General features: G+C 41.8%; 1 protein-coding gene across 2 annotated transcripts in view; it reads left to right on the top strand.

The window, feature by feature from the left end:
• ADAMTS16 (ADAM metallopeptidase with thrombospondin type 1 motif 16) overlaps window positions 1-12,224 on the top strand; it is a 98,636-nt gene that overhangs the window by 59,716 nt on the left and 26,696 nt on the right. For both annotated transcript variants that reach the window (XM_084880588.1, XM_084880587.1), the window contains exons 15-18: window positions 1,735-1,858; window positions 2,288-2,532; window positions 4,181-4,319; window positions 7,474-7,600. In XM_084880588.1, coding sequence (XP_084736714.1) covers window positions 1,735-1,858; window positions 2,288-2,532; window positions 4,181-4,319; window positions 7,474-7,600 — 635 coding nt within the window. The remainder of the gene's footprint in view (window positions 1-1,734; window positions 1,859-2,287; window positions 2,533-4,180; window positions 4,320-7,473; window positions 7,601-12,224) is intronic.

Raw genomic sequence — 12,224 nt, 5'->3', positions numbered from 1 at the left:
GGTGCAGAGCACAGGGAGAAGGAAATAGCTGATTCTCTCTTAGATGTGGATCTGGGAGATTTGCAGGGCTCCTTGGAGAAGAGAGCTTCCAAGCTAAATCTGAAAGGGTGAGTTGGAAGGGGAATGTTGGAGAGGCAGGCAGAGGAGCATGGGTTGGTAAGACACAACTCAGTCATCAGAGTACCCAGAAGCAAGGCAGGGGTGGGGGTGTTGAGGAAGGTGAGGGGTGGGGAATGGGCTCTCATAAGAACAATTACTGCTAGAATGAGGAGTCAGGTTTTGATCATTGTATCTGTGTAGATCAGTCACTGGGATTGGGAACTAGAGGAATCATGGGATCAGATGCAGTGGCTGGACGGTAGCGTGGAGAGTAAGGAAGGGGTGGGGGTGGGGGACAACTCAGAGCCAAGAGGTACTCTGCAGCTATTACAGGGGTCTCCAAAAGACCCAGTAGCCTCAACATCTATTAGAGAGGGACTTGGGTGACAGGCTGCAAAAGACTCAGTAACTAAGTGGACATTACCCTTGGAGCTTGTTGCCATGTGTAGAAGTAAGTTATGGAAAGAATTTCATTATAAACAAAGTGATGGTGTGACCAGATCACATACAGAAATTACTCAATATTTTTATTCACTGGAGTCCAACAACCTCAGTCCAAGTTCTAGTTATACGACCATGGTAAAGTAGAACCACTCATTAAGACCTTGGTGTAATTCTTTTTAATACATGAAGATTAGGCTAGATGATTCTTTTTTCAGCTTTAAAATGCTCAAGTCTCTACCTGTTTTGTCGAATTAGCAGTTGATTTGTTATATATTTCAGTATTTTCTGGTATTCTTAATGATAATGTTACAATCCCTTATTTGTAATTTTGAAATCTAAAACAGACTATGAAATAGAAAGTTTGTTTGGACGGAAAATGTAAGCTGGCCTGAATTTGTTTGGTGGTAAAAACCTGCCCTGAACAGATGTAAGGCTATTTGATAGTTTTCTTTTAACCGTGTAGTATGAAGATTTCTGTGTTTTGTTATAGAAACATCATTGCTATCTTAGGCCCCACAGGGACTTTCACATTATATACACAATATGTCAATTTCCATCCTAAAATCTCTGAAATGTATCCGTCCCTATGGATTACAAGCAAGGGATTGTGGACTATAGTCATTTCATTTCTGAATAGATTTTTTCCCCCCATCTATAGACTTTGTTAGGAAATATAAAACTAACAAGAATTGTACAAATAATGAGTTCCTAAGATTGTAAGAGGGTGAACAAATATGCCCTTTATATAATTTACTTCTGGGAATTACTTCCACATGGCACGGGCTACTTCTCTGCCATTGAACAAGGAGATTCAAAAGCACCAGGGCACATTCCAGTGGACCCTTGTGAGAACACATTTGCTTGTCATTTGTATTAAGTGCTTTATGTCACACTGCATTTTACCAATGTTTCCAACTGGATAAATGCAATTCAGGGCTCAGGATACAATAGCTGTGAGCAATCTTGAAGAGTTCAGGTTATGTTTGACATTTAAAGTTTTCCAACTTTGGATCTAGAGAGTAGATTTTCAGTCTTGCTGTGCACATATTGGGTATCCAATAAATATTTGTTAATTTCCCTGTGTTGGAATTTTCAACTATAGCGGGGAAGAGGTTTCCTGCTTTAGGTTTGTGACATTGCTCGTGTTATCTTTTCTTTCATGAATGACGTGTGACCTTATGAATATCCCAGAAAGTTGGATGTGACAACATCCTTGGATCCAATGCCATGGAAGACTCTTGCGGTGTGTGCAAGGGGAATAATTCAGACTGCACAGTGCACAAGGGCCTCTATGCCAAGCACCACCGCACCAACCGTGAGTATGCCATAGCTGCCTGCGGCGGTTGAGAGACAATATTGAAATGGGAGCTCTTTGGTGGGAAGAATTTGAGGCATAGTGAATGCATCAGGTTTTAAGACTCTTGACATGGTGTGGAGGTGAGCAAATGGGGGTGGGGGGTAATCTGCAATAGTGTCAACAATAAAAATTAACAGATCCCACAACTACCTCCTCTTCTGCCTTCTCTCAATCCTTTGTTTTGATAGAAAGTGGTTGCTATGTTATTTGAATTAGAATCATCCTTAAGAATAGTGAATATTACAATAACTTGCCTTCAATTACAAATAAGTCATTCATAGGATTCTCACGTTGTTGTTATGGAGTACTGAAGGTGCTGAGAGATTTGGCCTGGGCATAATTGAATGAAATACCCCATCCTCCCTGCTCCTGTCTGCTTTAATCTAGAGTATTATCAGATGGTTACCATTCCTTCTGGAGCCCGGAGTATTCGCATCTATGAAATGAATGTATCTACCTCCTACATTGCTGTGCGCAATGCCCTTAAAACATACCACCTGAATGGACACTGGACTGTGGACTGGCCCGGCCGCTACAAGTTTTCAGGCACTACCTTCAATTACCGACGGTCCCACAGAGAGCCAGAGAGCTTGACCTCTGCGGGGCCAACCAACGAAACACTGATCGTGGAGGTAGACTCCAGCCTCATTGTTTTGGGGTTTGATTTGGGGGTCTTCTAGCATTTCTGTACGTCCAAGGCTATTGGTGTAATTTTAAGTGCACAGAAGCATGCTTATAACTAGGAAATGCATCAGAAACAAGACTAATCAATGCATAGGCTGAATGGGTCAATGGACTTTTTTTACCATCTTCATTTCTTGGTGCATGATTAAATGTGTATTTATGCACACTGTCAATCTTTACAAATGCCTGCTTCTCTTCTGTAAGATCTATAGCTGGGAAAGGCTTTATCTGTGCCTCCTGATCCTGAACTGCTTCTTTAACCCTGTAATAAACTTACTCACCTTGCATTCTTGCCTTGATTATTTCTCTTTCACCATCTCAGGCTATTAGTTTTAATAATCATAGAGAAAGAGCAATGAGTCAGGGTTGAAAATGAGTTCAGCTTATTAGGAACTGTGCCTATGAAAATAGAGTCACAGAGCTTCAGGGTGTCAGAAAGGGAGCAGCTCAATGGCCTTGCAGTACAGCCCAATCTCAAGGGTGTCAACCTGTCCTACACCAACAGAGACTTGAGCTGATTTGTCAGGGAGGGGACTGTGGTGCCAGGGTGTCATGGAAGGACCAGAGTCATTATTCACTAGAATATCACATCAATGATGCATAATGGCTCTAAGGCTCAGAAATGCAGATGTCTATCAACAGAATAATGGTGATGTTGCTTTTAAAATAAATAAATAAATAAATAAATAATGTTCTCACTGAGATCAGTGGATCTGATACACTTATGAGAGAAAAAAATGGTTACTGGTCCATGTGTTCAGGTTTTACACTGGAAGGTGAAGAGTTCAGATGCAAAGTTATGCCCTAAAATTATGGCTGGCAAACTGCAACTCGCAAGCCACATGTGGCTCTTTGGCCCCTTGAGTGTGGCTCTTCCACAAAATACCACGGCCTGGGCAAGTCTATTTTGAAGAAGTGGCATTAGATGAAGTTTAAGTTTATAAATTTGGCTCTCAAAAGAAATTTCAATCGTTGTACTATTGATATTTGGCTCTGGTGACTAATGAGTTTGCTGACCACTGCCCTAAACCATGGCTCATATATATGCTGGGCCTGAGAGATCATCCTGACTAGTAAGATATGTTTCTCCTGGAACTCCCAGGTACACAGCAACAGGCACCCAGTCATGTAGGAAGTCCTCTGACTTAGTTTTGTCAGTGGCATGAATGACATCACTTCAGCATCCTGGCTTGTTACTCAGAAGTGTGACAGTGCTTTTTAAATATCACTTTCTGATTCACTCTCATGGAAGGATTTGCAGGGAAGTCAGAAGGAACATGGAGAGAAAGCAAGAAATAGCTTAATACGCAAAGACATCTGAAGTCTTGTGTGGAAGAAACACTGAGAATATGGCAAGTCAGATGTCTCTATAGTTACTAGATAAACTTGAATCCAGTTGGGAGTTTATTCCTATTCAGAAATAATACAAATTTTGGAGACTGAACATTATTTATTTTATCATTTTAAACACGTTTTGTTGACATTGTTATTGTTTCATGCTTTTAAAACAAATCATGTAGTTATTGGTTCCATTTTAACTAGTTATATTCTCCCTCCTCCTCCCCACCCTTCTTCCATCCCTGTCTTATGCTGTAGCTTCTGCTCCAGGGAAGGAATCCAGGCATTGCCTGGGAATACTCCGTGCCTCGGTGGGGCGGTGAGCAGAAGCCCAGTGCCCAGCCCAGCTACACGTGGGTCATCATCCGCTCCGAGTGCTCTGTTTCCTGTGGTGGGGGTAGGTCACTTCTCTGTCTCTCCTGCTGGTGGGCACAGAGGTGCCCGAGCACAGTCAAGCTGTGACATGCACTACACTGGTCCTCTTCATGTCCTAATGAATCATCCAAGGTGTCTGCCTGAGGGAAGCAGTGATATTTCCAGAAGTGGAGGAGAGAACAGTGATCCTAAGTATCACTTGAAAGATTCAACTACTTTCTCTGGTTCATCTGTGTTAGCATGTAGCTTTGAGGAAATCCTTTAGTGAATTCATTTCTGCTTTTCATCTAATTTAAGGGTGTTTTTTTTGCAAAAATTTGTTATGAGATTATTCAAATGAAAATCACTCAATTTATTATATATATATATGTATATCATGTTCCTGATGAGAAATAGAAGCTTGCATGAAAAGTATAGTGATATAGAATAAGTTTTTTATCAAATGGTCCTGTTCAAAAAATTCAGTGGAAAGAAATTGACTATAAAATTGTATACTGAAACTCATAGAGAAATTATAAGATTTTTTTTTTTTTTTTTTTTTTTTTTTTTTGCCTCGGAGCTGAATCCTGGATGATTTCTCCCCGCTCTGCTTCTCAGCTTCCAGAAAAGCAGTTTCCCCCTGCTGTATCTTAGGGCCAGCCAATCTGGGTGATCTCTCCTTTGTAATCAGAAGCAAAGTGTTCCAGGGGAACCAGCCTAGGTGCGTGGTGGGCTCGTCTGCGCGCACTTACAGACTGCTTTCCAACTCCTATGTTCTCCCTCCGTGTCAGATCAGAATGGGTTGCTCCCTAGAGAACCCCACTATTAGCAACCTTGGGGACCCCCGTCCACTCTCTCGAATCACACCAGACCCAACAGTGGGGTGTCTGTTGGGACACAGACACCCCGCATTATCCCCGGCAAAATCCAACCTTTTTGTGGAATCCGCTTATCCTCACCGGTCGGGGCCCCCACAGTTGTGGTTTTTTCAGGTCTCAGGTAAGATCCCCAGTTGCAGCACTGATGTGGTTGTAAGAGCCAGTATGTACAAGTGTTTACCTGACCGCCATCTTCCAGGAAGTCCTCAAATTATAAGAATCTTATTAAAATTGCAGTGGAAGTGACAAGAAATGACACTTGAAAAGAATCTCACAAGACAATAGATGGCTTTTTAATGTTAATACTATAAGAATTTTAAGCACATGTTCAGATTATTGAAGTTGATTCACTAGAAGACATTTTTAGCTAGAGTTAGTATGGACTATCTGGTAAAAAGTGGCAAGTAAATATTTGCAAATTTAGAAACAAAATAGTAAATATTGTCTGATATTTTAGAAACAAATTTCCACTCAAGCCAATGTATTTCAGCTTTGTGTATCCTCAGTTTTAATAATTAAGAAATTAATTCAGACAATACTATATTTAAATGGTACACAAATGAGAACTTGCATAAAATAAGAATTTAATGAATGAATGAAGAAAAATAATAATGAACTCATATTCTTAATAAAGAAATGAAGAAAATGAAGAAAAACTGAAAGATTCACAAAAATATCATGGTCTAAAAAGTTAATACTATGTACTTGACATATGTTAATTCTTTTCATTTTTCAGCTAAGAACAAAATATTCAAATTATATTTAAATTCTGACATTAAGAAATCCTAAGGGGGGAAAAAAAATGTGATTCCTTCTGTACAGTTGGATAGCAAGCTAATGGCTCTAATGGCAACAGAAAAGCTCCCCACCTCTTCTGTCATTCAGAAACCATTATCAGGGCCCTAGCTGGTAACTCAACTCATAAGAGCATCATCCTGATACACCAGGTTTGCAGGTTTTATTCCCTGTCAGAGCACATACAAGAATTAATCAATGAATGCACAAATAAGTGAAACAACAAATTAGGCATTCCCCCACTCTGATGTATCTTCCCTGGAGTATCTTCCTTCTTCTGATTTTTGGGTCTTCATGCTTGTGTATTGCAGGCCCACAGTATATCCAGCACTCTCTGTAATAATAACACGTTTCTCATGGGACAATGTGCGTTCATTTGTGTAATACTTTCTAGTTTTCTGTGTAATTTTCCTTAAATTATTGTTTTATAAGGCTTTTGGCAACAGCTGGACTTAATTCTATAGTTAGAAATATTGAAAACTTGGAGATTTTGATAAAATTAGAGTCTTTTAAAGACTGGATACTCCTCTTTCAGATACTTTGGCAAAATGTATAAAGATTTCAAAAAACTTTCCAAAAAACTTGCGATGACTGGTTTCTGAAAAGATAAAGGCAGAGTCTGGCCACATTGATCATGACACTCACCACCTCCCAGGACCAGGGTTCAGCTCTGGGCTTTCCAGTTAAAGGATATTTTCTCTGACTGTCTTTCATCTTTGAATTGCATACTCTTCTCTCTTATCTATGAATATGGATCACTTTAGAAAATTGGCTTGATTCTGGCATTTTCACAGATTAGGTGATATTTCTTTCTGACAAACAGTTGAGTGATTGTGAGTGCTTTTGAGAAATTGCTTCACAGATGTGGCCTTAGTCAGAGAAATAATACCTGTAAAAGTTCAGCTATATGGCTGAGCAGACCCCATTCCATCAAAAGAAACTCATCTGAAAACATAGTTATCTACCACCTCCTGTAAAAAATAGAACTTGGAAAACCTATATCCTATTGGACATGTACAGTCTATGTATATTTTTATTTTCTCAGAATATTCAGATATTTGAAAAATGTCAAAGGAACATTTAATTTCATTTTTATGCCCATTATTGTTTATATGGGCTGAGGAAATAGAATTTAAATTAAAATCCCAAGTATCTTTACCACCTATAAACAGATTTGACCTCAAAAATTAACTCATCAGACATCAAGTATATACTAGTTGAATAAATGAACACAAGATCTTAACCACTTACTGATTTATCAATATGCAAGACCTATGTTGATTTTAAAGATGTTAAAATATAGTGTGGAAATGCATGTATCTTAAAACTGATGAAATTCACTAATAAAAGTCATGAGGAGTGGTCAGAAAAGTAGAATATCAACAGCTGGCCAATTGGTCAGTAACACAAAGGCATGCAAATAAAGTGTGTTTTTTTCCCAGTGATCTTCATTAGCTACTCACCTGCCTTTTACCTTGGGGCATGTCCCTGAGTCTTTATCATGCACTTTGCCCTTTCATACAGGACAGATGACCACCCGAGAAGGCTGCTACAGAGACCTGAGGTTTCACGTAAATACGTCATTCTGCAATCCCAACACCCGGCCTGCCACAGGGGTGGTGCCTTGCAAAGTATCTGCCTGTCCTCCCAGGTAAGAAACACCAGGCCATCGGAACTAGTTTCATAGTTTTGCAAATATACTTGGGGAATCCTAGGAGCTCCTGTGTCTAAAGGTAGAAGCACCGAGTACCATCACACAATCCCTACTAGCAAAGAGGCCAAAGTCACCAGGACTGCCTGAACAAGAGAGCATTAAAATGTTTCTGGAAAATCTTGTGAATGTCAGTGGAAGTTTTTAGAGCAGCATCCTTTTCGATTTTTTAATCTGCGTGCTGCCAGGGATGGTAGTACACTGCAGTGATAGTAAAGTTTTAGCTCTCAGCTTTCTGTCTCCTTCCTACTATTTATTTTTCTTTTTGAAAGAAAAATATTATTAGATGTATTGGGCTGACATTGGTTAATACAATTATATAGGTTTCAGGTGTACAATTCTATGTTACATCATCTGTATATTGTATTATGTATTCACCCCCCGAAGTCAAGTTTCCCTTTGTCACCATATAGTTGACCCCATGTATCTTTTTCTCCCCTCCAGCCTCCTTCCCCTCTGATAGTCACCATGCTATTGTCTGTGCCTATGAATTTTATTTGTTTGTTTGTTGCTTTCCATTTTATACCCCATATATTAGTGAAATCAGGTGGTTCTTGACTTTTTCCATCTCATCTGACTTATATATTCCACTTAGCATGATATTCTCAAGATTCACCCATGTTGTCACAAATGGAAGTATTTCATCTTTTCTGTGGTTTACTGAATGAAGCCAGTTAGAAGAACCCTTGTATAAGGCTTCTTAGGTTGTCAAGGGAGTATGGGTGTCTGCTGTGCACTGTGCATGCTCATGTGTCAAAAGGAGTTGCAGAACACCTGGACTCTGTCCTTCTGTCATGCTATCCTCAATACTGTTGCCCCTGGATATTTCTTACTTTTTAAAAATATATTTCTATTGATTTCAGAGAGGAATGGAGTAGGAGAGAGAGCTAGAAACATCCATGATGAGAGGGAACCATTGATCAGTTGCCTCCTGCATGCCCCCTACTGGGAATCGAGCCCACAACCCAGGCATGTGCCCTTGATCAGAATTGAACCCAGAACCCTTCAGTCCATAGGCCGACACTCTATCCATTGAGCCAAACCAGCTAGGGCTGGATATTTCTAAATAAAGCTCAGGTTTACTGAGATGGTGCTTGGGAAGGACCCAGGAGGCAGCTGTGGTCTGCCCTGCTCTCATCAACCATCACACCCTGGGCATGTCTTTAGTCTCTCTGCTTCTTGCTTTCTTCATCTTTTCGGGGCTATGCTATATGTAAAAATCACCTGAGTAACAAATTTAATAAATTAAATTCAGACAGCCAAAGCACTTCATACAAAATAGTCTTATACATCTTGATTTTAAAAACCCATAAGCTGGGATATAGATCCCAGGTTTGCTGAACTGAGCCACCCAGCATGAAATTGATGATTTTCCTGAAGACGGTAAAATAGAGGAGGGTGAGAGGCACTGTCTGCTTTCATCTCTAACTTGTGTGGTCCCTGGTCACTTGTTCAGATAGTGATGAGGCCACTTATCAACATTTAAGGGGCAAGGGACCTTTCTTCCTACTACCGTGTTTCCCCAAAAATAAGACATCCTCCGAAAATAAGACCTAGCGCATGGAAAGATAAGACATCCCCTGAAAATAAGACCTAGTGCAACTTTGAGAGAAAAAGTTAATATAAGACACTGTCTTATTTTTGGGGGAACAGGGTAGAATGCCTGGATGGGCATCCCTGGAAAGATCCTGTACTTCCAGCCCACCTATCGCCTCGGGCCAGGGACTCACTACTTCAGATTCACTGACGTTGCCTCAGCCAGAATCCCCTGTCCTCCCTCCTAGCAGGATGCCAACAGAAGTGAAGCACGTCTTTCCATGTGTGTCCTGCAACAACTCTGCCTTCTCCTCCTCTTCCTCTCACCCCTCCATGGGCTGCAGCAGGCTTGGCTGTAGTGAGCCAGCTTTAGTCACATGGGCAAGGACAAACTGCAAGGTGGGTGGAGTCCAAGGATGAAGGGTATTGGAATGATCAGAGTTACCACACCTTCCTACCAGTTCAGGCTTTCTTTTGAAAGGGACATGCCACTTCCTGGGGTTGAGCCCTGGTTATAAGGTCTCTGTTGGTGCAGCTAAGCCACTCTCCTAACTCCTATGTGCTTCACCTGTGAAACTTGGGTCCCAGCACTCCATTTTGGCCACTGCCTCTGGTCATGGCAGCTCATGTGCTCCCGTATCCAATTGTCCTTTTGTCTTTCTGGGACACCAGTGTTTCTAATCTCTCTGTCCAGCATGTCACGTCCTCTTCCCAGTTCAGTGTCCATGAGTAGTGCTGTCATCCTTCTCTGGGGAGCTGGCTTAACATTTTCTCCCAATTCTTCCTCTTTATCTTTCCCCAGAGACCCGACTTGGCTACGTCCAACTTGTCACCCATTCCACACATGGAGCTCAGTTGTTAAATACTGCCAGAAAATGTACAAGCCCCGGTTCTTGCTCAAAAAAGTCACCATCTCACATAGCCACCCAGGATGGCAGCCAATCCTAACACTGTTGACCAGTCATTTCCACCCTCCCAGGACAGTGATTTGATATTCCCTCCAGCCTCCTTCAGCATTCTTCCTCCTCCCATTCTGCACTCTGGGCCACAGCCTTAGACCTCAGAGATGGGAACCAGGAAACAACCACCCTTCTTCCCATGAACAGCCCACCTGGGATTCCAGCCCTCACATTGTTTTTGCCATTAGTCCCACCTCTTCCCGAAAGCTTTCCTAGAACATGTCTCTGCTTCCCCTTTGGTTTCACAATTGTTGATTTATTCAAAGAAAGATTTTTAAATGGCAGTCAGACTTCCCCTATACTCTGTTGTAAATATGTATATATGTGGAGGCCCTAATTTTTCCTCTAAGTCACCTGTTCTTCCCATTGATCTTCTCATTGGGCCTTCCCTGGAGTTTATCCTTCTGGTTTTGAGGGATCTAGAGCCGATGACATTTCTGTGTTCTTCAATGTTCTGTATTCTGTATTTATATTCAATGTTATAGGTAAATTCTGGTAAGAGCTCTGTGTGCTGAAAGGAAAGGCATTATTCCTGGAGGAAGTGTCTGTCTCAGGAAGTTGAACCTGGTGTATGGGCGTAGCAGGTAGAAAACACACTGATAGCTTGCCAGAGTCACCTAAGAAAAACCCAGAGGCCCCATCTTAGCTCTTTGATTTATTCACATTTTTGAATATGTGCATTTTCTCCTAAAAGAGAAAGTTTTGGAAGATGATATAAATCCCAGCTGGAAACCTACTGCTATGCTTTCCTGCTCGGAGAGAACTCGGGGGACACCCCAGCCAGTAGCAGGGTCTGGAGGACTAGCAACCCGAGAGGTTCCTATGGTTCAGGTGGGACAAACATCCTGGCTCCCATCCCACACCTCTGTTTGGAGTGGACTTAGTGGTCCTGGGTGATACCAAACAGAATGTGGTACATGCTAGGCAGACAATGTGTGGTTAAAGGTGCGGTCTGCTTAATCACCAACCTGGGTACAGTCCCCCTTTGCCTGCACGTCTTCTACGTAATCCAGGGAATACAGGTTCGGATATGCTGAGGAAATCCACATAAATGCTCTTAGCACAGCCCATGTGCTAAATACACAATAAATCTTGGCTGTTTTAATTTTGCTGTAAAAGGAGAAATAAATTCACATCAGTTACTTATTTAGTCTGTGAAGCAAAACTATCAATGACGAAGCACAGAAGAATGAACCTATATTATGTATATTAATCCTCGTGGAGTTTCATTTTAACAATTGAATTGGGAAAATAGATCTTAATTTAAAAAGTTGCTTTGTTTCCCTTTGAGATGCGAGATACATTTCTCTCTTGCCCAGAATACCGACAATATTTTGTTCCTGATTAAGTGGGCAGAAAGCCCCAGTTTTATATTTCTGAACATGAGAGCGTGTTTTTCTTATTAGAGCCTGTCTCCACTGAGGTGTAGGGCCCTCTCCAAGCGCTGGTGTCCTGTTGTGTCCCTCTAGAGGCCTCCCAAAGCCAGAGTAACTGCAATAGCTCATTCTCTCACATCTTGCTCAGCGGACAGGATGGCCGGATGCAGTGGGGTGCAATCTGGTGTTCCATGTCCCATGTGTAAGGAAGGTCCCAAAAGGATTGGGGAGTTGGATCTTTAAAACATCTTAATCCACAGCCTTCTCATTTGTACTTTAAATAAAAAAGAAAGCTGCTTTTCTGGTTTAAACCTCTGACCTCCTGCATCAGCGTCCAAATGGCATGCCTGGGCAGTGTCTAAGGCTCACTCAGCTAGAGTGCTGGCAAGCTCCTGGGTCATTAGCAGGATGGGGGTCCCAGGACATTAATCTCTGTAGGGGGCAGAGTACTAGGAATCCAGGGGTCTCCTTGCTGGAGGAAGATGATCTTAAAAAGTCTGGCTGGTTCCAGCCTGCAGGAGCATCATGGCTAAATGACAGGGCTTAGGCAATTCCCAGCTGCTCCTCCGGAAGGCAGCTGAGTAGACATATAACCTCAGATCTCTCCTCCTGGCACCAGGCAAGGCTGGCTGGGCAATGGCCTGAGAACAGACTAGCAGTGCACAGCACACCCCCTCCCACCGCCCATAGCTC

This window comes from Pipistrellus hanaki (genome assembly GCF_964339955.1).
Source record: "Pipistrellus hanaki genome assembly, chromosome: 4".
NCBI lineage: Eukaryota > Metazoa > Chordata > Mammalia > Chiroptera > Vespertilionidae > Pipistrellus > Pipistrellus hanaki.
Note: the sequence above shows the minus strand (reverse complement) of the source record. Positions and strands in the feature narration are given on the sequence as shown.